Raw genomic sequence first — 27,425 nt, 5'->3', positions numbered from 1 at the left:
CCTTCAAAAGCCTTCTTCTCATAGCAGAGGATACTGTTCTAAGAAACTTATGATTTTGTCTGGTTTTCCAAGGCGTTTTCACAAACCATAGAGGATGACAGAATTATGTAAGGAGCCAACCCCACATAGGTGATGGTGCACATTTACTAATTCTGACATAGCTCTTAAAATGTAATTGTGCTACAAACAACCATTTTAAGTCTATCTTCCTAAGTTCTTTGAGGCCCAAAGAATCCCATGGACACATGCCCAAGCCACAGGAAGCAAGCCCCCCAAGCTGTGTCCCTCACACATGCACATACCTCCCCAGAAGCACCTTATGGAAGATCAACAATTTTTCTTGGGGGTGGGTCTGAGCTTTCGAACATCAAAGCACACCTGGTCAGAGACGTGTTGAAATGGACCTCTTAGAATCCTATCCCAGTTGTAAGGTGGGAAGGGTGTTGCAGAAATGTAATCAGGATGCAAAGGAGCAATGCACATTGCCTGACAGTATGACATGTGGGGAGGACACAAATAGTTTGGAAAAAATGCAGGCCACAGCTTTATTGTTATGCAAATGAGCATTGGTGCCAAACCAGGGTGTAGTCTGCATGGGGCCTTTTGCCCAGTCTCAGTTTGAATAAATCGATGCAGTCTACATTGAATGTGATTTGCATTTTGATTTTGGGCGCTATACATTTTCCCTCTGCAACATGCATGATTGATTTGTGGTGACCCTACTTTTCCCGCGTGATATTCTGGAGTGGATTTTTCAAAAACCATCATGAGTAAATGTGCAGCTCTCTGGGAATTAACTTGCTGCTGCCTCATGCCTCCAAAGCTGTAGCAAAGAAGTCTTCCCTGATTGGCCAGGACATCAGTTCAAAGTCTTCCTGGTTCCTGGTTGTAAGGCTTGTTTTAAAGTGACTAAGCTCCAGAAGCCATAACTTCCCTCAGCAGAGATTTGCCTCTTGGTTCTCCCCCCCCCCCTCTGCTGGCTCCAATCCTCTCCTTCCCCCCCTTCTTCTTCTACTGTGCTTGACTCCCCCCCCCCCTCCTGCAGTTCTGAGCTTCCTCAATTGAGTGCAGAATATTTTTCTGTTTCAATGGGAGGGAGGAAGAGGAAAACCCGAGTTCAGAATGATCTGAATTCAGCAGGATCCACAATGGAATAAACAAAGTAGGTGCAGAATAAGCCCAGGTGGGGAGCCTGCTCAGGTGGGGCCCACTGACCGCAAAGAAGCCCTTTCACTCGCCAGCGGAATCAAGCCAGGATGAAGAAGGCGGAGAGAACAGAGCATGACATCAGATCACTTGCATATATATAGAACCACTGGGATCTCCCAATCTAGCCATTTCTTGCACAATTATCTTCAAGGACATACCCGGTCAGGGCCCAGTGTACCTGAGGGGCCGCCTCCCTGCCTATGCCCCCAAAAGAACCCTACGCTCCGCCGCCACCTACCGGCTGATGATCCCTGGCCCTAAAGAAGTTTGGGCCCTGTCCCGCACTCCCCCCCCCCCCCCAGAAATCCACCAAGACTCCTGGACCTGTTGTATTACTGTTTTATTATTATTTTTAAATGTTATACAGTTACTTGTTATTATGTTAATAATATAATTCGTTATATGTAATGTTCGCTGTATAGTTTCTTCAGTTCCATGTAAACCGCCCGGAGCCTTCAGGGAGGGTGGTATATAAATGTGAAAACAAATAAATAAACTCTTGTGTTGCCAGGTGAGAGACCCATACATCCCTTCCAAGAGACAGGGCTTCAGTGTCCATCCATTCCAACTGAGGGGTTTCAGGCAGCACCCAACCCTTCTGAGGGACAGGGCTTGAGTGTCCATCCATTCTAATGGACGGAGCTTCAGTGAGTACCCATTCCTTCTGAGGGACAGGGCTGCTGTGTCCATGTGTTCCAATGAACAGGGCTTCAGGGAGCACCCATCCCTTCCGAGCAACAGGGCTGTAATGCCTATCTATTCTAATGGAGGGGGTTTCAGGGAGCACCCAACCCTTCTGAGGGACAAGGCTGCAGTGTCCATCTGTTCCAATGGACAGAGCTTGATAGACTGCCCATCCCTTCCAAGGGACAGGGCTTCAGTGCCCATCCATTCCAATGGAGTGGGTTTCAGTGAGCACCCATCACTTTGAGGGATGGCTCAATTGCCAATCTGTTCTGACAAACAAGGCTTGAGGGAGCGCTCATCCCTTCCAAGGGACAGGGCTTCAGTTTCCATACATTCCAATGTAGGGGGTTTCAGGTTGCACCCTTCCCTTCCGAGATACAGGTCTCAAGTGCCGATCCAGTCTGACAAACAAGGCTTGAGGGTGCACCAATCTCTTGCAAGGGACGGGGCTTCAGTGTCCATCCATTGCAATTGAAGGGATTTGAGGGAGCAACCATCCCTTCCAAGGGATAGGTCTCAAGTTCCCATCTGTTCTGACAGACAGAGCTTGAGGGAGCTCCCATCCCTTCCAAGGGACAGGGCTTCAGTGTCCATCCAATCCGACAGACAGTGTGAGTGAGCACCCATCTTTTGTGAGGGACAGAGCTTCAGTGTCCATCTGTTTCAATGGACAGGGCTTCAGGGAGCACCCATCCCTTCCGAGGGACAGGGCTGCAGTGTCCATCTGTTCCAAAGGACAGAGCTTGAGGGACCGCCTATCCCTTCCGATGTACAGCGCTCAAGCACCCATCCGTTCTGACCCACAGGGCTTGAGGGGAACCCCCATCCCTTCCAAAGCACAGGGCTTCAGTGTCCATCCGTTCAAATGGAGGGGTTTTCAGGGAACACCCAACACTTCCCAGGGACAGGGCTGCAGTGTCCATCTGTTCCAATGTACAGGGCTTCAGGGTGCAGCTATCCCTTCCGAGGACAGGGCTGCAATGTCTCTGTTCCAATGGAGGCGATTTCAGGGAGCACCCAATCCTTTAGAGGGACAAGGGTAAAGTGTTTATCTGTTCGATTGGACAGAGTTTCAGGGAGTACCCAACCCTTTTGAGGGACAGTCGTGTCCATCTGTTCCAAAGGACAGGGCTTTAGGGAGTACCCATCCCATCCGTGGGACAGGGTTGCAGTGTCCATCTGTTCCTATGGACAGAGCTTGAGGGAGTGCCCATCCCTTCTAAGGGACAGGGTGTCATGCCCCCACTGCCACCTCCCATCTCCTAGGAGTCGCCACAGCAACCGGGGCCTGCAGCTGAGCCAGCTCTGGCAGAAGAAAGAAGGGCCTCTTAATGTGCAGCAGGGGAAAGCAGCACAAATCAGCCAGGCTTTTCCAAAGAGGCATCTTTGGTGCAGCCACAGATGCATTCTAGCCCTGACAGCTCACCTGAACGACACAGACGAAGTAGGTAGGTGGTGTTTGTGAACGCCAAAGAAGCCAGAGACTGCAGGCATGTTGTCAAAGTAGATGGGGTCCAGCTGGGATAGCTCCTGGGGAGGATGAGGGAGTCTTCCCTCAGGTGCAGCCAATTAGCTGGGCTGCTTTTAGGCAAGACAGCAGCAGCTCTTCGGCGTGGATGCAATCTATGAAGAAACCCTCCTGTCCGGCTTGGATTCCTTGGTCTGCGAACTTCTGACTCCCATCGACTTCCCTGACTCCTGGCAAACAGCTTTTGACTACGCACCTGGGAATTGGACTGGCTTTGCTGAATATATGTTTATCTGGACTCTGACCTTGGCTTTCCCTCGACTACTCTTTGCCTCGCCCTTAACTCTGCTTGCTTTGACTCAGACTGGACTTTGACCTTGCTCTGGTGTGGACTCTGGCTAGGCTCTGCAGTCCAAGCACCTCCTGCACTGCTGCCACTGTGTGTGGACAGCATACAGGGCTTGGACCAGATTGGACAGTATACAGAGCTTCAGTTCCATCCATTCCAATGGATCAGGATTCAGGGAGCACACAACCATCCAAGGGAAAGGGCTTCAGTGTCAATGTGTTGGGATGGACAGAGCTTCAGGGAGAACCCATCCCTTCTGAGCGACAGGGCTTGAGGGTCCTTCCATTCCAATGGATGGAGCTTCAGCGAGTACCAATTCCTTCTGGGAGACAGGGCTTCAGTGTCCATCCATTCAAACGGAGGGGTTTCAGCGAGCACCCAACCCTTCTGAGGGACAGGGTTTGAGTGTCCTTCCATTCCAATGGACGGAACTTCAGAAAGTACCCATTCCTTCTGAGGAACAGGGCTGCAGTGTCCATGTGTTCCAATGAACAGGGCTTCAGGGAGCACCCATCCCTTCCGAGGGACAGGGCTGTAATGTATTCCAATGGAGGGGGTTTCCGGGAGCACCCATTTCTTCCCAGGGACAGGGCTGCAGTATCCATCTGTTCCAATGGACAGAGCTTGAGGGATTACCCATCTCTTCCAAGAGACAGGTCCTCAAAATTCATCCATTCCCACGGAGCAGCCAATTCTTGGAGCACCCAATTTCATGGAGCACCCAATTCTTCCAAGGGATTGGGCTGCAGTGTCTTATCTGTTCCAAAGGACAGGGCTTTAGGGAGCACCCATCCCTTCCATGGTACAGGGTTGCAATGTCCATCTGTTCCAATGGGCACGGCTTCAGGGAGCACCCATTCTTTCTGAGGGACAGGGCTGCAGTGTCCATCTGTTCCATTGGACAGAGCTTTAGTGATTGCCCATCCCTTCCAAGGGACAGGGACTCAGTGTCCATCCATTCCCATGGAGGGTGTTTCATGGAGCACCTAATATTTCCGAGGCACAGGGCTACATTGTCCATCTGTTCCAATGGACAGGGCTTCAGGGATCACTCATCGCTTCCGAGAGACAGAGCTGCAATGTCTATCTGTCCCTATGACAGGGGTTTCCGGGAGCACCCAACACTTCTTAGGGACAGGGCTGCTGTGTCAATCTGTTCCAAGGGACAGTGCTTTTGGGAGCACCCATCCCGTCCGTGGGACAGGGTTGCAGTGTCCATCAGTTCCAATGGACAGAGCTTGAGGGAACGCCCATCCCTTTCAAGGGACAGGGCTTCAGTGTCCATATGTTGCGATGGATAGAGCTTAAGGGAGAGTACCCATCCCTTCCAAGGGACAGGGCTGCAGTGTCCATCTGTTCCAATGGAAAGAGCCTGGGCAACCGCCTATCCCTTCCAAGAGACAGGGCTTCAGTGTCCATCAATTCCAATGGAGGGGGTTTCCAGGAACACCCAACCCTTCTGAGGGACAGGGCTGCACTGTCTATCTATTCCAATGACCGAGGCTTCAGCGAGCGCCTATCCCTTCAGAGGGACAGGGCTGCAGTGTCCATATTTTCCAATGGAGGCAGTTTCAGGGAGCACCCAACTCTTCCGAGGGACAGGGGTACAGTGTTCATCTGTTCGATTGGACAGCGTTTCAGGGAGAACCGAACCCTTTTGAGGGACAGGACTTTAGTGTCCATCTGTTCCTATGGTCAGAGCTTTAGGGAGCGCCCATCCCTTCTAAGTGACAGGGTTTCATGCCCCCGCTGCCACCTCCCGTCTCCCAGGACTCACCACAGCAACCGGGGCCTGCAGCTGAGCCAGCGCTGGCAGAAGAGAGACGGGCCTCTTAATGTGCAGCAGTGGAAAGCTACACAAGTCTGCCAGGCTCTTCTGAAGAGGCATCTTTGGTGCAGCCGCACCTGACAGGTCACCTGAACGATGCAGACAAAGCAGATGGGTGGTGTTTGCTGAACGCTGAAGGAGCCAGAGACTGCAGTCATGCTGTCAAAGTAGATAGGGCCCAGCTGGGATAGCTCCTGGGGAGGATGAGCGAGTCCTCCCCCAGGTGCAGCCAATTAGTTGAGCTGCTTTTAGGTGAGACAGCAACAGCTGTTCCAAAGGACAGGGCTTTAGGGAGCACCCATCCCATCCGTGGGACAGGGTTGCAGTGTCCATCTGTTCCAATGGACAGAGCTTGAGGGACTGCCTATCCCTTCCGAGGGACAGCACTCAAGTTCCCACCCGTTCTGACACACAGGGCTTGAGGGTGCGTTAATCTCCTGCGAGAAGGCGGCAGAGGAGAGAGAGACAAATGGTGAGGAATGGCTGGAGGCATGTTATTTTTTAGCTTTACACCCATGCAATGGTGTAACGCTATTTTTTTCAATGTGCAGAACTGCTCTGATTTATAATAGGAGCATGGTTTGGCTTTTCATAATGAACTAACTTTATATTACTATTTTTTTTATATAGTAGCATTTTGGAGAATAAATCTTTTAATGGAGAACTCCAAATGAGATAAATTTGGCCACACTTTATAAGCGTGGGAGCCTCTGTCTTTATGTAATTATCACCCTGTGTGTTGACACAGATTTATCTATGTAAAAGTTAATTATTATTATATAACAATGCTCTTCATAATACATTTCTATGTATTTCAGAGTTCACCACCTCATAGTACCCAATATTATATTACATACATGAATTGAAATATCAGACCACTGAAGAAGTCCCCAAGCGTGGCTGAAACACGTTTCATTTTTGTATTAGTTCTTTTATGCATGTGCTATGGATTTGTGTGAGTCTAATGTTGATGTTTTTCAAGTTTTAAATATGTACATGAATTGCAATAAATATTTGTATTTTAATATTTTATATTTTTTCTGCTATTCCACCCCAGGCACATTGTGGCCTGCAAAGATTTAATAAAGTTGTGGGAGTTCCACTTTTCATTTCTAAAATATTGTTTTCAAGTGGCTGTAATGCTTCCCCCATTTTTTTTTGTGGTACTGTTGTTTAATGCCTGTTCCAGGGTGTTCTGGAGGCTTTTTGGCCTGGTAAGGGTTAATAAAGGTGTGGGATTTCCGCCTTTTCATTTCTAAATTATTGCTTTCAACTGTCTGCCATGCATCCCACTGTGTGTTTTTTTAAGGAACTCTTGTTTGTTTAATGCCCATTCTGGACCATTCCAAGTTTTACCAGGTCCCAGATTTAATTATTCTCCATCCTACGTAGAGATTCAATAGCTAAATTTTTGTGGGCCAGACTATATTTGTGGGATCTCCTTCATTTTTTTCCTCAAGGCCCTTTGGAGCTATCATTCACAAAATGATAGCTTAGAGGGTGGAGCCAATAACAAAATGGCAGCTCCTTGGCTGGGGAAGCTGCAAAATGGCATCTTGATTTACAGCATGATAGAGATGTTCTGTGCTGCAGCGCTCAGGTAGGGAAAAGTTTCTTCTACTGTTTTCCCAAAGCAAACCCCTATGTTTTCCCTGGAAGAGGTAAGTAACACCACTGATACTTGGGGAAAGAATCAGGGGAGCTATTTTGAACTGATGGGATAGGGTTACCAACCTCAGAGTGGGGGCTGGAGTTCTCCCAGAACTATAGTTGATCTTCTGACAACCGAAATCAGTTCCTCCAAAGGAAGTTTGGTAGTTGTGAATTTCCTGCATTCTACAGGGGGCTGGACCAGATGATTCTGGAGATCCCTTCCAACCCTACGATTCTAAATGGCAACTTCAGAGAATGGTAAACTATTGAGTCTAGGTGAAACTGAAGCCCTTGAGCAGCAGTTCTCAACCTGTTCTCAACCTGGGGGTGGCAGCAGTGGTGGCGGCAGCAGTGGCCTTGGTGACCCAAAGGGGGTCGTAGCATTATGAAGATTGAGAACCACTGCCCTAGAGTGATGTCACATTCATTGCTAGGTATTGCCCCCAAATTCCAGGACTTTCCCAAGTTGTAGTTGGTAACACTAGAAAAGTGAATAACCTCAGACCACCAGAAAGCTTGGTATCTGTGCTCCCATGAATGTACTGATTATCTGGTCCTAATTGTTTGTGTCCTTCTTATTTCCAGTCTTTTTTTGCCACATTAATCCTTCCTGAACAGTTCTAAATTCTTTGAAAATGTGAATCCTATAGGTAGCTTGCATAGTAAAAGTGTGTGCAAAATTACCTACAGGTATTGCACAACCATTTCTCTTGCATCTGTGTGGGCCAGGAAAAAAGATCCCCAGGGTGTCAGATTTTGCATCAATTAAGCAGAATCTGTGCTTGAACAGAATACCCACAAGCCAAGCCTTGGCAAACAATGCCCTGGTTCACTGTGTGAAACGTGCATTGCTTATCCCCTGCCCCCCATTAGCAGGGACAGCAGGACTGTAGGAAGCTAGGATAGGTTTCCCATTGTGTGAAACCAGCGATGACTACAGGGATCGTTGAGTAGCCCACTGTTGCCCGTAAAGTGGAACAGTGACAGCTTATTACAGATGAGAACAGAGTAATAGCCTTGTGTTGAGACAATGTAAAGCTGCTATTGTGCGAGCCATTGTTTATCCTCATATTTCTATAGGGGGAAAAGAGTAAGGATACGATTCAAACTTCTGACACTGGACCAGCCATGACCTAAGCAAGCCTGACATGACCATTACACTGAAGCATAAAATAGAATAATAGAGTTGGAAGAGACCTCCTGGGTCATCTAGTCTAACCCTCTGCACTATGCAGGACACTCACAACCCTATCGTTCCTCCACTGTAACTTGCCACCCCCTAGAACCTTCACAGAATTAGCCTCTCCATCAGATGGCTATCCAGCTTCTGTTTAAAACTTTCCAAAGATGGAGAACTCACTACCTCCCGAGGAAGCCTGTTCCACTGAGAAACCGCCCTGTCAGGAATTTCTTCCAGATGTTTAGATGGAATTTCTTTTGAATTAATTTCATCCCATTGGATCTGGTTCATCCCTCTGAGGCAAGAGAGAACAACTCTGCTCTATCTTCTATATGGCAGCCTTTTAAATACTTGAAGGTGGTTATCAGATCCCCTCTCAGTTGTCTCCTCTCCAGACTAAACAGACCATGCTCCTCCAAACTTTCCTCATACATCTTGGTCTCCAAACCCCTCACCATCTTTGTTGCCCTTCTCTGGAGGTGCTCCAGTTTATCTACATCCCTCCAATTGTGGTGCCCAAAACTGAACACAGTACTCCAAGTGAGGCTGTACCAGATCACAGTAAAGCAGTACCATCACCTTCTGTGATCTGGACATGATACTCTGATACAGCCCAAAATCATTTGCTTTTTTAGCTACTGAGTCACTTTGCTGAGATTAGTGTTAATCACATCAAGCTAGCTGGCATGGCTTTGGGTGGATGAAGGGTTTTTAAGCTCTCCAGTAATGAAGGGGTAAGCAATTGATGGCTTAGAGGTGCGAACCAGCTTCTTCAACACCCCCTTTACAACATACATGTATTTTCCTAAGCAAATTAAGGCAGAAAACTTTGTAACTCCCCCTTCTTAGTGTGACCAGCAGTAAAGACTTTCCTACAGCTACACCTCTCTCTCTTATTCTATCAATTATTATCTGGAGAAAAGTGGACAAATGGCTGAGATCTAGAAAGATGTTTGTCTTGGGGAACTCACTGCCTCAAGGCACAGTGATTGTTCTCGTAGGGGGATTCAAAAGGGAGGGTTGTTCTGTCATCAACTCTAAGCCATGAAAGATAAATGGAGCCTCCATGTTAAGAGGCATTGTGTATTTGTGTACAATGGTGCAGCTGACTTATGGAGACCCCATAGGGCTGCCTTTCTCAACTTTTTTACCCTTGAGAAACCCCTGAAATGTTATTCAGGCTCCAAGAAACCTCCCAAATGGCGCGATTGTGCAGAATATGGTTGGGAAGCATAGCTGTGTACATACCCACTAGGGACCCCTCCCCTTCCCACCCTCTCCAGGCCCAACTTTGGCATGTGGAATGGGGTTGACATGACCATGCATGGTCATAGTAAAGGTAAAAGTATCCCCTGTGCAAGCGCTGGGTCATGTCTGACCCTTGGGGTGACACCCTCTAGCATTTTCATGGCAGACTCAATACAAGGTGGTTTGCCAGTGCCTACCCCAGTCATTACCGTTTACCCCCCCAGCAAGCTGGGTACTCATTTTACCGACCTCGGAAGGATGGAAGGCTGAGTCAACCTTGAGCTGGCTGCTGGGATTGAACTCCCAGCCTCATGGGCAGAGCTTTAAGACTGCATGTCTGCTGCCTTACCACTCTGTGCTACAAGAGGCTCTTTTATGTATGGTCATATCCAATAAATGCTTAAAACATTTTAAAATATGTATATTTGCCACCAATTTGGCAAACCCTCCCTGGGCCCTCAAGAAACCCTGGTTGAGAAAGCATGCCATAGGGTTTTCAAGGGAAATAATTAAGCTGTTACCTTGCTCTGAAAATTCTTCCTTGGTGGTCGCCTACCCAAATATGGACCCTGCGTAGCTTCCAAGTTCTGAGGAGATCAGGTTATATTATACTATTCCACATCACCATGTGTGAGAAACTTCGATTTCTAAATGAGGAACCTCATGGAATGAAAGTTTCTTTAAGAAAATTGCAAGTATCTACGATGAAGGCATAGTGAAGACTGAGGTAGAAAGCACAGAACAAACAGTTTAAGGGTTCATCCCCTCCCTCCCTGTGAACTCAAGCCATGAGGCTTCTGAATAAGAGTTACTGGAGAGGAGGTAATGCAGGGGGATTTGGGTCTCTGGGCCTTGCTTGTTGGCTATCTGGAGGCATCTGATTGTCCAAGTAGGACTAGAAGATGGACCTTTCATCAGATCCAACAGGGGCTTGTTTCATTTTCTAATGGTCTATGTCAAAGTTGGCCGGGAGGTAGACTGCTAGATCCGGGTTCAGATCCCAATGTATGTCCTGGGAGATTTAGGAGAATACCAGCCCTGATCTCAATGTAGGAGGTGTTCAGAATGGCGTGGGGAGAGGAACAGTGTGAATATTAGCACTGAAGGAGAGGGGACAAAAGAGCCCTTTGTGTGTGCCTTAGAATGAACGGTTATTTCTGGTCTGTAATGTGGGGAAGACTTTCTGATACTCTGCACATTAATCACACAAGGTTAGTTGCTGAGTGTCAGGCGCAGAGACTCAGGTTTTGGGACCACAGGTTAAATTTCAGGGGTCTTCAGGGGTTAGCCACAATAGCATTTTGAATGACTTATGTGCATACCTTTAATCTGGGTCTTCGTGTGGCCCAATTTTCTGACTTTTGGGGCTTGGCTTTTAGAAAGTCTTGTTCAATTAAAAAAAAACATTTATTGTTTTTACTTGTTGTTTTGCATTTAGTGTAATTGTTGAAACGCATATTTCATTCTCTGGCTTGTGTGAATTTTCTGTTTTACAGTACTGGTTTATATCAGCTATGTCTTTACTTGTAAACTATCTGCATCGTCTATTACCATAACAATACACGAAGCGTAAATAAACCAAGGTCCATAAATATGGATCTAGTCGCACAGAAGCTTCATTCTGGCAGCCGGCATAAATGGATCTTTTACATTCTGTCTTTTACAAGAAAGAAACAAACAAACAGCTATTGGCAGCACAAGGGGTCCTTAAAACGGCACCAGGCTGAAACTTGCACTGTACCGCATCGTAACGAAGTGGGCACATTTCTCCAGATGACGTGTACTTGCTCAAGCATCGTTCCTTTGAACCCAGGCCAGATTTATAATGCCTCCTTTTGTGATCCCATTTTGTTACATACATTAAAAGTCTGATTTCTGAAATGGGGCTCTGCAGCTGGGATTTAGGAGTGCTGGACCTCTTGCTCCCTTTCAAGCATACCTCCCTCCCCTGGACTCCTATGCACTCGCTTGCTTTTTATATTACACTATGTCATGCCTTAGACCAAGGGTCATTTCCTTTTGTGAGCACGGGGCACCTTTCGGAGTCCGACACAGGGCAGTGGGCCCAGTCACAAAATGGCTGCTGCAAGAGATGGAGCCAATTACAAAGTGCCAGGCAGTGAGGTTATAGGTAACTCTAATAGTATAATATAACCTGACGTTATAAGTAACTCTAATAGTTAACTGAGCAGGAGCTCAGTTTTATAGGATGCTTTAAAATCTGCACAGCCAATCAGAAAGCTGGCTGGCAAAAGCCCCACCTAACCCCACCCACTTTTTACAAGTGTTTGGCAGCAGTCAGGAAAGGTATAGGTGGGTGCCATAAGCAGCATGTAGGAGACTGCTTGCTTTAGGCAGCTTTTATTGTTTCTTTGCATTTTTCTTTTATTCTGTAATTCATTAATGGATGTTTTATGTTGTTTGGTTGAATTTCGTTAAAAAAAAATTCCATTATAGATGGGCTATAAATGAAGTACATTAATAAATTCTGTTCCATAAAATCCTTTTGACAGGCAGCCGATACAAACACTGAGCCTCTGAGGAAAAGGAAATGAGAAAACAGAGGCAAGCAAGCTAAGTAGATGGGCTCCCCAACTCATCCATAAATTTTGGACCCTTATTTATGACACTGCCTGGGGGGGAAATGACATTTGGGATGACTAAGGCCAATTGTAGAAGGTTTGGCCTTGCATTTGTGTTATAGGCATATGTGCCAGTAAGCTGAATGCTGGGCCCAGAGTTTTGCTTTTTGCGTCAGAGATGTTGCCACCATACTGTCAGCTCATGTTTCTTCCTCATTTTGAGTGCCACACATTATATGTGTGCATATCCATTTTTCGCTTCCCCCCCATACATTTCATAAATGTTTCAGAAACAGTTGCAAATCTGCTCGAGGAAACTGTGCGACAGTGTGTGCGGGGATGGCTTGGGTGCAGGCCAATCAACACCCACGTCAAAAACAGTGTGCAAATCTGTTCTAGGAACTCTGCATATGTACATATTAGAGGCATCTTTGGCACCAGCTTCATACCACAGCTGGCTTTTCCTTGGATCGAGCTAAACTCTGTTGAAAACCTACAAAAACATTTTTCCCTGGAGACTTTTTCCTAGACCAGAAAAATGTAAATTTGTTTATAAGGCAGCAGCCCCCACCATTCTTAAAATACATACACCTTTCTACCACCCCACAACAGAGGAGAAGTATTTTTCAGCAGGATTCTGAGGTCAGTACTTAAAGGAGCATGACGTCATGTGGATTTGTAAAATACTATTTTATTTCTTTCAGAATACAAAGTCAGATGGGTTAAAGTCATTAAATATTTGCCGTATTGTGGGACCAAAGATGTACAAAACACCCAGCAAGTCTGCTGGATTACTTCTGCCCACCTGATAGACGGGCTAGTTTTTAGTGTACATTTCCTGGGCCAGACTGTTCAGAGAAATCATTGTAGAGGTCTTTTTTTTTAACCTGCCTAACACACATTCAAACACATGCATACCAATCACAGACACGCAGACAGAGGAAGGGACTTCGAGAGCAAATGATCGCTTTTAAAAATGTTACATCTTTATCAAACTCTCCCCTATTTACAATCAAGCTGAAATTGCCCGTTTAGGCGATATAGACAGCTGACTTGTTCATTGGAAACAGAGACTTCCATTTCTTTCACTCAGTGGACACAGAGAAAGAGACCGTGACAAAAAAGGTGTTCATGCAGTTGACTCCGACTATCTTGGAGCTGAAACAAACTGGGTCTTTTGAGTACCTTGAAGCTTTGGAGTCACCATGGAAGAGGTTGGCCCGACAGTTCATTCAACTGGAGCCAAGTCAAGGCTGAAGAAAGAGCAAGGGGTCTGTTGTGAAGTCACATGTTGAAATGCTGCCTTGCATGAAAAGGAACCAATGTTTTGGCAACATGTGTGCTTCAGGCTAGAATGAAACTGCCCACCTGACATATTCACTTTCTACATACAACTGTTTATTCTGTGAAGTTTCATTCCGTATCCTCCCTCCCACATCTCCAAATCTGAGCCGTTGGTGTTCTTGCACTTAAAGATATTGATAGGTATATAGGAGATTATGCTTTTGCTCTTTCTTACTCAGGAGTGGTTGGTATTTCTATGTGGAGAGATTTCCCTCACTATTCCCATTCGTTTCAGCTCCAAATCATGGAACAGTCTTGATCCATAACATTTCTCAATATAGGAACTTTCCCTTGTCAATAGCAGTTGCAGTGCATAAGTTTCCTATTCTGGTTTGGAACTCTGTTCACTCTATACTCTGGTTCCTGAGGAAGGATACCCTTTTGTAGATCCCTCCAGAGAAGCACCTTGCCTCCTAAGAAGCAAAAAGCCCCTCTCCCCCAACAGAACTGATGTCAAAGATTTCTGAGACATCCCACCCTTTTTCTGCTCAGGTATCGTTGACTGAGCAAACAGCTCTTTGTAGCTTTAGAATAAGAGTAAGACCTCTGCTTAGGGTTGGAGGCAGAGGACAATTTTATCAGAGAACTTGTCCAATTGAGACTCAATGGGTTTGGCAGGTTAGTTTAAAAAATCCTGCCACACCTGTTTGACCATCCACCGAAACCACTCCCAGTTCTCTTCTGGGTAAACTACCTGTTACTCCAGATCTCCCAATTGAAAAAACAACAACTAAACTTCATTGCAGGGGAGGAGATCAAGAAAACAGCCCAAGGAGTGAGGAAGATTAACCCTCTGTACTATTTTCCTGTCCTAAATCTTCCCTCTCTAACATGTTCACTTTCTTTGATTGGAAGGGGAAATATACAGGCATAAGCTTATATTCTTTTCCCCCTTCAAGGCAAATTGCATTTTGAGGGAGTCTGTGTGTGATTTAGATCAAGAAGTATGGTTCAGTGGGAAGGGCTAGCCTCTCATGTCATCATGCTGATTCTCTAATCCAGGGGCGGCCAAATGGTGACTCTCCAAACGTCCATGGACTACAATTCCCATGAGCCCCTGCCAGTCCATGGACATCTGGAGAGCCACCCTTTGGCCACCCCTGCTCTCGTCAAAGGCATATCTTCACCCCCAACACACAGCTGCATTTAGTAAAAGAAAAAAAAAGTTGATAAATTAGTCAAAGATCCTTGAACGTAACATTAGCTTGACTCTTAAAAACTGTGGTCTGTCTCCAGTGGCAAAAGTCTAAGGATTTTTCGTGGCTGATCAGCAACATTTATTATCCTGAGATTCTTGCAGTGGTACCTTCCAACCATTCTCTGTTGCTTAGCTATCGATACAAGGGTTGCCAAGTCTTCACTGAGAAACACCTGGAGATTTGGGAGTGGAGGGTGAGGCTTAGGGAGGGAAGGGACTTGAGGGTGGTTTAATGCCATAGAATCTAGCCTCCGAAGCCACCATTATCTGCAGGAGAACTGATTTCTGTAGTCTGGAGATCAGCTGTATTTCCAGGAGACCTTCAGGCCTCACTGGAGGTTGGCAACCCTCATTGGTACACCTCATTTTAAATACCTTTGGGATATCTTGCTGAATCTTCAGATCGAACTGTTAAGACTCCAGCCTTTTTTTCTCTTACTCTCTTCTAAAACAAAACATCCTCCTCCCCCTTTAAATGTACCTTTACAATAAATACAACATACCGTAGTTTTGCCCAGAGCGTTAGGGATTAAGAGGATTAGGAGATTGGGTTCTGGTAGGTGGAATTAGTTGGGTTACAAGAAAATGGAAGGGGGGGGGGCATTTTCTTTCCTATCACTGAGTAACTATCTGCTTTGTTTTTCAGAACTGCAATAGAAATAATATCTATTGGCTAGTGCCTACAGCACTGCCAATTGGGAACCACAGTGGTCAGTCCCCAATTTGCACGTACCTCTTTGCGCCTGCTATAAATCCATCTCCCTGGGGTGGGAAGAAACCCATCCCCAGCTGTGTTTCATGAATTCCTGATATAAAGAGAGCTCCTTTCCTTCATGATTTATCAGTTGCTTGATCAGCAAAATACATTTTTTTCTATACAGTACAGATACAGGATACATAGGTACTGGGAATGGGGGAAGGAGAATGGAGCCTTGGTTTTTAAGACTAGGGTGGGGGAAAGGATCCTTATTTTATAAATGGATGCTTTCAGCTGATGCTTTCGGCTGGATGCTTTTGACTTCCATGTCAATGATTCTATTAAATGCTGTTCTATGGGACTTGCTGCGACATGGGATGGCAACTACCTGGTGGATGAAACTGTTACTGGCATGGGGCACAGTGGCATCATACCCATTGAGAAGAGTCCCAGTGGGCCAATGGCCTTGAGAAACATTCCCCTACTTCAGGGCTACCAAAACCCCGAGTGAGGTGAGGCTCATTTTGTACATGCTGGCCCAATGCAAGATGGGTATGAATTGCCCCAAGCCAGCAGCCCTTTCTCTGCTCAAAGTAGATGGGCTTAACCGGTGGCTCTTGCATTGCCTGAGGCAGGTGGGCTTAGTTGGCAGTCCTCACTTTATGCAAAATGGACAGGACTGAATGCCTTCAGCCTCTACTTCCTGTCTCACTTTCTCCATTGGGGTTATGGGCCCAGGACTCTTTGGACCTCCCAGTCTGCCCAGTCAATAGGAAATTGTGAAAGTTTCCCTACATCTGTTTTATAAAAACATAGATTCTATAAGCCAGACAGTTATTAAAGCCATGGGAGCAGGGTCTATGAAACAGGTGGCAACACAAATCATTGCTCCTGCTGCTTTCTGCCTGAGCACTGTCCTCAAATGACCAAATAGGATCCCCACCCTGGACTGTTTCCAGTCAGGAAAATGGTCTGTGAGGGAACTGAAGCTCTTTTTCATGCATATAACAGTTGCAAAGTTAATCAGGCACTACATGCATGGAATCTGATGAAAACTTGCAGCTCATGTGTGAATATTACACAAGACACTGGATGGAGACCCCAGTCTAGATCTGTGCTCTCATGCATGTGTGCATTAGCCATCTCTGTGTTACCCTGTCCTTCAGGTCCCCTTTCATAGAGGCACAGATCTGCATGTGAAGTTACTAACTAGTTGTGCTTAAGACACAAAGACCTGCTTCTGAAGACACATGAGCCATTCCTCAAGGGAGCCAATTTAGAGAGAGCAAAAGAAAAGTAACAGAGTGAACCACAGAAGATCTGATCTCATCTCATGCCATCTCCCCTGGCTGATCGCCTTGGCATACTAGAACCCATCAGTTTCATAGGGTTTAGGTACTTTACTGCTGTTAGCTTCTTGTACTTATAGGACTGGATTCTGAAGCACAAGACTCACCAACTCCAAGCTCTTCACCTATGGGGAGATGAACATATCATGCATGGTTTTCTTATCCTAGTTACTTCCTACCTGTCCTACAGGAGAAATGGCCTAATGGAAAGAATGCCTGTCTTCCAGGTTGCTGCTGGTACTACATGCCCAAGTGGCTGTTTAGTAAGGGCAATTCTTTCAACCAGTAAATTTACCTTTTGCAGATAACCTGTGAAGACGAAAACAACTTTAATACCAACGCCAAACAGTTACTCAATGGCTGACCTGGGAGGAGGTCACAGTTCCATGTCCAGCTGCATACACTTTAAAGGCTCCGTTGGAACTTAAGGTGTTATCACAAGTGACGTTGTCTGGAATTCACTTGCACGGGTAACATAAATCCCATGCCTTGTCTAAGTAGCTTCCTGTTATTTTGATCAACAGCACTGGTCTGTCTGCATCAATGGTTGACCTTTGACTTTGGGCATTCGAAAAACTGGTCCTGAAATACAAAATGGACGTTTCAAGATCTATTGGGACCACAGATTTGCAGCAGGTGGTAATTGGTGAGAATCAGCCCTGTGTATGCCAACAGAGATCCACCATGTCCGCATGTACATGCCAGAAAGGTACTCATCAGTGGAATGCGAGGAGTCCATATGTCAGATCACTTGGTTATTCTGGTTCCGTTAATCTCTTCAGCATTAATTGGGAACAATGACAGCTTCCCATTCCTTACAAATGTGGATTAGGGGAAAGTAGACTGGAAAAAATTGATACAGATTGCAAAAAGTGGAGTACAGCTGTCCTGTTATGGTTTCATCACCACCCTGATTGTGTGGCTGAAACAGTATGATGAAGAGTGGGCATCTAAGGGGTGTGCATAAATATACATTAAAATGATCTTCGGTATATGTCCTGAAGGGAACAGAAATGACACATGGGGGCTCTTAAAGCGGGAGCATCCTGACATATGTTTACAAATGAAGCCAGTGGATAGAGCTGGCTCATCTCAGGAGGACCAATAGGGTTAGCTGGGCCAGCTGTCTTGGCGAGGGGTGTCATTAGACTACTACAGTTCCAATGGTTGGAGGTCTGTGGGAGCTGCCACTGTAGTTGGGGGACAAGTCTCACTTGACTCGGATCTCGGCGTATTCAGCCAGTTCCTCCGTCAGGGTGTAGCTATCCTTGGTGGACAGTTTGGTGAAGTCTATGTTGGCGTAGTCAATGCCCAGATCCTCACGCTTGTTCAAGAGCCGTTTGTCGCTTCCTGGGTGGCGTCCATACTGCAGGAGTGGGACAAAGAAAGAGAAGTCAACATGGGTTCCGAACAAGACCTTTGACTTGTGTGATTTACTGTGGCAGTGATGAAAATCCTAGGTCATGAGGCCCAAATGAGACATCTGCAAAGTTTCTTGAGCAGATCGTCTGCTGTTTCTTTTGCAATGATATCATCTATGGGTTGGTGTGCAGAGATGGATCAGGGCCACTACATGGGTGAAAGGGAGATCAACCTTCCCTCTATATTGTTCTCCAATTGTTGATATCCCCCCCATCCCAGGGCTTTATGGGCTCTATGGATCAGGAAGATATCCTGGGGGTGGGGGATGCTTAACATTTCCTTTTGTGTGTCATGGGGACCCCCCCCCCAATGTTTTTTATCTTTTAAAAATGCTCAAAAGACCTTGATTATTGGTCTCCTCCAGCCTGAATTATATGATTGGATTTTCCACTTTAGTGCTGAAAAACCAGGGGGGAAAGGAGAAGATCTTGTGTAAGAGGATGGCAATGAGTGGGAAGTAACTGCCACTTTCAAGGACATCTGAAGAAGAACTTGGCTGCACCTAGGGTTGCCATATTTTAAAAAGCAAAAACAAGGATTGACTATTTCAAATAAGGGATCACTATGACAAATCTCATTTTAAATACCTCTACTATTTAAGCTGTGAGAATTGCTAGTAACTAGGAATATTCTTTTGCTGGCAGGGGCTCCTGGGAATTGTAGTCCATGGACATCTGGAGGGCCGCAGTTTGACTACCCCTGCACTAGAGCAATCATTCATTTTTGGTTAGTTTATATATTCACCTGAATTAAGCTTTAAACAATTTTGTGGACCATACCATTCCTGGTTGGGGGGAAGGGGCAACCACAAATATGAATACTTTTAAAAGCTCCCTAAAGATAGATTATTAATTTTTTTTAGATGCAGGGATAGTTTTTAAAAAAATCATAAAACAGCATTCAAGCATACAAGCCTTATCTGCTGCCGAAAGAAATATGATTCATAACATGCTTTCTTGAGTGATTTCTGCTGTCTGTATAATTTCAGTTAATACATTTCCCCAAATGGGCTTTCCATTTATTTTGAGTTCCATGGGAATTACCTACATTAAAGGGCGGGAGATGCTGCTTGGAAACACCATCCATTGAACTGGAATACCCTCCAGCTAAATCCTCAGTACTGAAGAAATTGCACCCTGCATGAGCTCAGGGGAACTTTGTCGATTCCAACATTCTAGAGCAGAGCCTTGGCATTAAAAACTGAGGCTAGAGTTAGGTCCCGGCACTGGCAGAAATATGGAATTGCAGTATAACGAGAGTTTTGAGGTAGATGAGAACATTTTTTCCTCCTTTATAAGAAAAGCTCTACTGAATCAGGCAGAAGTGCAAAAAGTCCATCCTGTCTTTGTGGCCCAACAAATGCTGCAAGTAGGATGCAAAGCTCCTATTCTTGCCCCCCTGCCAATGATACTCAGCAGTACCCTGCCCCCAAAGTGGGATTTCCATTTAGCCATCATGTGAAACAGCTGCTGGTGGAGCTGCTTTTCTTGCCCATTATCTTCACAGCCTCCCAACATTCTGCCCCAGCTTTGTTGTTAACATAAGAGATCCTGTACAAAAGGTTTATATTGTTTTACTAATATCTCTTAACAGAGAGAGGATCATACTTTCTATCATACTTGGGTCCAGAAATAGAGGACGTTGTCTCAATTCGGTTGAGCCCCTGAGCACTTGGGTTGTTTGAATGATTGACCCAGGTCTAAGAGGCATAAAATAATCTCCAGGAACGTCAGGGACTAAAACTACCAGATCATAGGCAACAGCCTGAGATACCCACAACAGGCAGTAAGAGAATTTCATTTGGTGGATCTCATTAAAAACAACAACACACACACAGACTCAAAACAACTATGAGAAAACACCACAACGTCACCAGGGAAGGACACACGCAAGTAGGGACCCAGCCACAAACATTTGGTTTGATTTTGCTGCAGAAGCCATTGCAGATACATTGCGTTGACAAAGGCAGTCAAGATGGATGTTTTCACACATGATCCTAAAAGCCACTTTTGAGCTTTTCTTGTGCCACAGTTAATAAAGGGCTGACTAGGGGAGGCGGCAGCGACCAAAGGGAAACATATACAATCAAAGGCAGCTATTTTCACATTCACATTAAAGATGTGGGATGCAAATACTCTGGCTCTTCCTCTTCCTGTCACCTGACTGATGTCACATGCTTCCTTGCCACATCCTTAGATCTCAGGGTCCTTGCTGAAGACGGGTGCTCTAGGTAGCTGACTGTTGCTGGGCAGGACTGTTGTTTTGAACTGTCCTGGATTCTGTAAAACTTCCCTTTACAGGGATGGGCAAAGTTTGACCCTGTGTAGGAATAGTCTGATATGCACTTGACTGTCCCAAACACCTGAAATATTTCACAACTGCTTGCCAAACGATGTCACAACTGCTTGCCAAGCAAGTGACTCAAATTGAGAAAGGGTACAGTGGAACAGAATTGCTATTTACATGGCTGGTGAAAACCCATTTCCAGTGTGGCAAAGCTGCTTTTAAGACTGGAATGGCCTTTGTTGCTTGCTGCTGTCCCTTTTAACATGGGCTGGATTTGCACTGGGCTTTTGATCCTCTCTGAGCCTGAATTAAAAAAAACCCTCTACACCTTATTTGATTTCTGTTTTGATTTTGGGCACTTTAAATTTTCCCTCTGCAACGCCCATGATCAAGTCCATGGTGACAACACCTTTTATCTCCTGACGCTGACACTCTACTCCCTCCCCCTTGTGCAGGTGGAAGAAAAATAAAAATAAACAAGCAGGCTTGTGCTCCACTTGTCTCTCCCCTCGCTTGCTTTGGTTGCAACATCGATAGACAAAAGGCAGGAAATAAAGCACTCTCCAGCCTTGTGCTCCTTTAATGCCAGCTGGAGCTTCATGTGACACTCTCCCCCCCTTCCCCGGCACTCTAGCTTCCCCAATCAAGCAGGAGACAAGAGACCAGCAATTAAGATCAAATACAGCGTAGAAGGCAGATCAGGAAAAAGTAAGGCTGAAGAACTGTTGGAAGATCTGGGTTCAGATCAATCAGAATTTGGCGGGATATATAGTGGGGGGAAATGTGAGTGCAGATTTAGCCCTACCTGCCCAACCTACATGTGTTTTTATGACAAAGATGCCATAAGGACTCCAGAACATCTTCAGGTAAAATAGTGATCCCCAACATGGTGCCCACTGGTGGGTTTCCCAGTGTCCATTTGGCGAAGCAACTCTCTCCCAAAACCAATAGTGAATCCTGGCTTTGCTTCTCTCAAAACCATATTTTTGCTGGGTATTGCCTGTTTTGTTTGACCTACCTTGCCATGGACTGTGCTGATGTCATAATTGTATTGTATTGTATTGCTAGTTTTGCTTGTCCTGCCTTGCTGCGGGTTGTTTCCAGTCCTATCACTGTGGTCTTTGATCTTGTATGAACATTTGATCCATTGTTGATTGATTAGCCTAGGTGTGAATGTAGCTAGTCACCCTAGGGTTTTAAGGAGGGGTCCTATGTTTGAAGCTGTGGGAACAACCATTTTCCCCACCATCTTTGGGACTTTGCTGGTGCTTGCATGTGTCCTGGCCATTTGGTCAGGAAAATGCCTTTTTGCCAAAACCATTGGGAGGAGGGTAAATAAGGGGGCTGTAGAGGTAGAATCTTTAGTCTTAGCAAGAGCCCCATGATGATTAGTTCACTAGTCTTTCAATAAATAGATTTTCCTACAATGAAGTCTCCTCTTTGGGAGTAATCAACATAACCTCGCACATTCCTCTCTTTGGAGCAGGAAGGGCTTCAGAAGGACCTGGAGACTCTTCTTTGTGTTTTTTGAAAGCACCTGGTTGGAAATAACTGCCCCATCATAGGCTTGCAAAGCCCATGACAGCTATTTTGTGATCGGTCCCTCATCTGTGGTAGCCATTTTAGTGGCACCTACTTCCTATCTTCAGCATTCTTCAGCATTTTGCTGCAGAAGCTGGTGTAAAACTTGCACTAGATTCCTCATTACTCAGAAAAACTAAAGTGGAGAGTCAGGTGAGCATAATATGGGAAAGCTTTCATTTCTCAGACCAAGACGTCACATACACAGAAATTGGACAATAAAGTGACACACTGAAAGGGGAGTCTATACTTACCTGCCCGGGTCAGTGGCTCTCCAGGGAGCAGATCTCCTTAGACTATCAGAAAAGGAAGAGCAGTCACTAGAGATCTGAGTGGGAAAGGATACCACGGCTGGCACTAGAACCAGCCCTACCATGAGGCAAGGAGAAGCGGTAGATTTGGGGCAACAGAGAGGGAGAGAGTCTGATAAACCTAGGAGGCTTCCAAGAAGATTCTTGATGGATATTCATTCTTGGGTCTTGGGCAAGCCCTGGCATGTCTGCTAGAACCAGCTGCTGAAGATTTAGCTGCAGCAGCTTCATTGGGAAACTGCTCCCCTATATGGGAAATCTCCTTCTTGCCCAGTCATGTGGGCCAGTGCTCAGCTCTGAATGTACTGGTGAGCCTCTGAAGGCATGAGATTATTCTGAAAGCAAATGACACAATTAAGTGGGAGTAACCAAACCAACTTGCCTGTCCATTTTCATCCTGCCTTTCCCTCTAGGGAGCCTGTGGCTCAATGGCAAAGCATCTGTTTTGCATGCAGAAGGGTCCAGGTTCAGTCCCCAACAACTCTCATTCTGGTAGTAGGTGATGGGAAAGGCCTCTGCCTGAGCTCCTGGAGAGCTGCTGCCAATCAGAGGAGATCTTGATAGACCAATGGGTTCGATCAAAAGTGGTTTATCCTAGTAGCACGTGTAGCACGGGCTCCAAAGTTCCAATGACACCGCGGTGCTGTGATTGTTAGGGGGCCTTCATACTTATGCAGCTTGTGGACCACAAGGACTAAAAAAGGGTGATAAGCATGCTCTGCTAATAACTGAGCAGGCACATTGCTCACTGAGCATGTGTGCGAATGACAAGCCATGTTAGACTGAAGGACTTTTTAGATATTGGGACATTGTGCTTGTGTGTCCCACCACGGTTTGAGAAATGTTTTCAGCAAGGTGAAGCTCTCAGATACTTCCAAAGTCCGAACTGTCTCTGGGAGGGGCCTTGGCTATTACTTGTGCCAGTTGTGCTCTACTAAGACCCCACAAATCCTTAAACAGTTGCTACAAGCCTCGCAAATCCTTAAAGCAGGCCTGGGCTTGATCAAAAGTAGGCAGCTTGATGTGTGCTTCCAAGGATATTGGGACACTTTAAATAGTTCTCCACTCCCCCAGTTTTTATCTTTACTCAAGTTTGATTGAGAGAGATTGGCCTCAACTAGTTCATCCAATAAGTTTTATGGAAGATGTAGGATTTGAACCTGGGTTTCCCCCGCCCTACCCCAGCACTTCAACCAGTACACCACAATGGCTAACCAGATCTGGCCCCATAAGCTGTCTAGATGGGAGACGAATTATGAAATCATGTATGTTGGAGGAAGAGTTAAGGATAAGTGCAGTCACTTGTTTCCAGCTTTGGTTCAATCAAGACACCACTCCAATTAACCATGAAAGAAACCAAACTATGGATTGGCAGGCTGTCCCAATGCATGAGCCCTGGTTTGCAATCATCCAGCAAGCCAGAGTATGAATCCTTGGATTGAAGCAGGTTTGGCAACCATGGTTGATATTAATGATGGCTTGGGATGGTGTCTCAATTGATGAGCCATAGTTAGAGCATCAGCTGCATTTGCAGAGCTGAGCAGGTAAACACCAGACTAGCCAGTCTAAACTATGGCTTACCCTTATGAGTGGAAACTGTATCCATGGTTTTGTTCTAAATGAGGGTCTCGAGTCCAGTCGCAGCTTGGAAATTAACAAGATTTTCAGGGAATATGCTTTTGGAACTTTGACTATCGAAACCTTATTTCCCAAAAATCCTGCTGGTGTCTAAGGTGCAACAGGATTCTACTATAGCTGTTCTACTGCAAACCAACCTGGCTATCCTCTGAAACTTCTAAAGAATTGGTTAGTGCAAGACCTGGATTTGGTATAAGGACCAGATGGAACCACTGTGAGTGGAGACGATGCTGGGTTCTCCATGTGGCCTAGTTACTAAAAGCAAAAGAACTCATTTGGTGCCTGCAGCCAAGATCTGCCTTCAGACTTCTCTCTGTCTTTTACCCCTTGACCTTGCTGCCAAATCTTGTTTCCCCCAAACTCATTTCTGTTTTCTCTGTAGAAGCTACACTTATGAGCACATAGGAATCCTGGAAAGCTCACAGGTGGTTTTGACTCCTCTCTGAAACTCAGGTTTAAGTTTGACATTCTAGACTTAAGTTGTAGCTGAAGGGGCTAGCCTTTTGGCAGATGTGTGCACTCCATGAGCAGGAATTGGATCCTTATGGCTCATAGGGAATAAATACAGTATATTAAAATTATTTTTATATTTCTACCATGCTTTTCTCCCCAATGGGGACTCAAAGTGCTTATGATGCCTTCTCCTTTTCAACTTCACAACACTCCAGGGAGGTAGGTTAGATTGAGAAAGCAACTAACTGGCTCAGAGTCATCCAGCATGCTTCCATGGCAGAGCCTGGCTTTCCCTGATCCTCATCTGACAACCCTAACACAGCCTTTTTCAAACTTTTGACCATGGACCCTAAAATATTTTCCAGGCTTCGATGAGCCCTGGAACTGGGCTGGAAGTGATGTCAGCTGGCTACGCCTCCCTGCCATGCCCGAGGAGGACTGAGGAGGAGAGGCAGGAGTAGGTGTCTAGGCCCTGCCCCTTTCACAGGTGTGGCAACCACATGAAAATGCTACCTCCAGGTCAAGGGAAGCAACTGATTCCCTGATTTCACGGGAACACTGGGAATATCATGTTCCTAAGTCCATCATGGTAGATTACAAGGGAAAGGCCAGGGAGCCCTTGGGGAGCTCCCAGAGTGCCCTCGTGGGAATCCCTGTTCTAGCCAGTACACCACACTAGTGCCTCTCTAGTTTCCAGCCTACTGAATTTCTGCATTGCCTATCGCTCCTTTCATCAGTACCTCTGATTTCTCCAGGTTGCCTGGAGTCTTGTAGTCTCCGCTGTAGATGACAGGAGGGTTTTCTGTCTGCATGAAGCTTGAACTTTCATTCATGTTTTTCCTGGGAATGAAAAAAAGGTTCTGGTCACAAAGGAGAATCGTGGCCAGTGGAGACGTTTTAGTGGCAGGCTGTGCCTTTGATGTCCCTAGCCAGACGCCCATGTGCCTCATCTACTTGACACGAGTTTCCGTTTTGCAATCTCGGGTGATCAATAATTAGTCAGCTGTTTAATTATTAACTTGATGGCTTATATAAGAGCAAGCTTTGATCGGCACCCATTTGTAATGGAGGCCCGGTAGCAATTCTGGCAGCCTGCAATTAGGATTAATGGTCAAATCTCACTCTTGTTTACAAATCCCTAATTATTTTCCGTTTGCCCATATTTCTTGAATGATCTCACTAGGCAGTCAGTGGCGGGCAGATAATTCAAGGTTCGATTGCTTCTTTGTGATTACTCAGTGACTGCTGGTGGGACTAAAATAATTTTAAAACCAATTACTTCCACATAATTGGATTGTAGATTGAGCTATAAAATTCCACTAAGGGTATAAGCAAAGGACTAATTGATCTTGTATGAAGGGAAAGAGAGGCTGAAACCTACAACAGCCTGGATGTTTTGAAAGGGAGCTGAAGAATCCATCTTTTGGTAAATTTATGCACATGTGTCAGCTTTGATATAATCAGATTATGCCTTCAAAATGTCTTGCCAAACCTTGAGGGAGGAAGTTTAAGGACGGCTTAGTGTGATGGCTGAATATGAAACCTTGAGTTGCAACCTGTTGTGTGGAACCCGCCCATGAAGCCGCCTTTGACTGAGTCAAAGTATTGATGTATTGAGGTTAGTATTATCCACTCTGAATGGCAGGTTTCAGGAGGAAGTCCAGGATCTCAGGCAGAAGTCCAAGGTCTCAGGTGGAAGTCCAAGGTCTCAGGTGGAAGTCTTTCATGCTGCCTACTAATTGATCCAGTAATGCCAGGGATTGAACCTGGGACCTTCTGCATGCCAAGCAGATGCTGCACCACTGCGCTGCAGCCCTCTCTCACTCCTGTAACCAGGGCCAGCATCTTTAACTGTCAGTGCGCTTGAATCCCCACCTCCTTGCTTTAATACTTCAGGCCTCCGTCCAGACTTTGCTGGAGTGATATCTGCACTTATTTCTCTGTCAAATACACACAGCTGCTCTGATCTACCCACCCACTCAGCCCAGCCATCAGGAGAGTACCTGCCAACTTCACCCATGATGCCAACTTACTTTTTCCTGGTCTGGCTGACATAACACACTACAGCTATGAGGATGGCAAAAGCGACAACTGCTCCCACTGGGCCGACTTTTGCCCACATCAGACTGTCTGAAAAAGACAAAGAGACACACGCACAGGATTGGCAATAATGCTTTCAGGATTCTGCAGAGGAAGAGAAACTGGGGTGGGATTGAAAGCATGGCCAAGGACAAGGTGAGGTGGGTGTTTGAGTGGCAACCAGGGTGCATCCAGCCAAACCTAATGCTTATATCCCACCTGCCGGTGCTGTTTCCTAAAGGCTTTGTTTATTATTACGAGTATGCAGGGGCACAGCCTCCTTTCTAGAACCCGCTTGCATGTTAAGAGGTGGTGATGGTTAGTTGCCCTTCCCAGAACCAGCTGAGGATGCTCAATTCAGTGTTTTGTTAATTAGCAGTGATGGCTGATAGCTGTGATCTAGAGCACATGCGCGAGTGGGTGCTGGAGGAAAAAAATCTGATTTGGCAACAGGAAAGGGGGGGGGGGCACAGTTTTCTCTCATTACTGTAAACCAGGCACATTTTCCCTTCAGATTCGGTTGCCTAGCTCAGAGTCCGTTACAAAGCAGAGTTAACCCCTTCCAAACCTATAGAGTTCAATAGGCTTAGAAGGATACAACTCTCACTTAGGACCAGGGAACTTTAATGATGGGGGCATGTATACTACTACTACTACTACTACTACTACTACTATTATTATTATTATTATTTTCAATTTATATCCCGCCACTCTCCATAGACTTGTGGCGGGTTACAAAAAACCAATAACCCCCCCATAAAACCCCAATAAAACAGTCGCAACTCCTAATATCCTAAAACACAAGAGGCGGTATAGCCCTCATTCTTTCCTCATTCTGGGATCGGGATTGGGACTGCTATCCC

At 45.8% G+C, this 27,425-nt stretch overlaps 1 protein-coding gene and 2 long non-coding RNA genes across 7 annotated transcripts in view; 2 read left to right on the top strand and 1 right to left on the bottom strand.

Annotated features, from left to right (window-relative positions):
• The window catches only part of LOC143837307 (uncharacterized), an 84,718-nt gene that overhangs the window by 10,947 nt on the left and 46,346 nt on the right, over window positions 1-27,425 (top strand). The gene's annotated exons all lie outside the window — the stretch shown is intronic.
• LOC143839015 (uncharacterized) lies at window positions 5,821-6,787 on the top strand. Its single transcript, XR_013231524.1, has 2 exons — window positions 5,821-6,013; window positions 6,360-6,787. It is a non-coding gene; the product is annotated as an uncharacterized LOC143839015 (long non-coding RNA).
• Window positions 17,666-27,425, bottom strand: part of MAG (myelin associated glycoprotein) — a 72,340-nt gene continuing 62,580 nt past the window's right edge. For 2 of the 5 annotated variants that reach the window (XM_077336947.1, XM_077336946.1), the window contains 3 exons: window positions 26,517-26,613; window positions 25,224-25,323; window positions 17,666-18,158 (listed from right to left, as the gene is read on the bottom strand). In XM_077336947.1, the coding sequence (XP_077193062.1) occupies window positions 18,003-18,158; window positions 25,224-25,323; window positions 26,517-26,613 (353 nt within the window). In that variant the 3' untranslated portion in view covers window positions 17,666-18,002. Of the gene's footprint in view, window positions 18,159-22,335; window positions 22,378-25,223; window positions 25,324-26,516; window positions 26,614-27,425 lie in introns of all 5 variants that reach the window. The other 3 variants (XM_077336948.1, XM_077336949.1, XM_077336950.1) reach the window with 3 other exon arrangements.

Source organism: Paroedura picta, chromosome 5 (genome assembly GCF_049243985.1).
Source record: "Paroedura picta isolate Pp20150507F chromosome 5, Ppicta_v3.0, whole genome shotgun sequence".
Classification (NCBI taxonomy): Eukaryota; Metazoa; Chordata; class Lepidosauria; order Squamata; family Gekkonidae; genus Paroedura; species Paroedura picta.
This window is presented reverse-complemented; position numbering and strand designations above follow the sequence as displayed.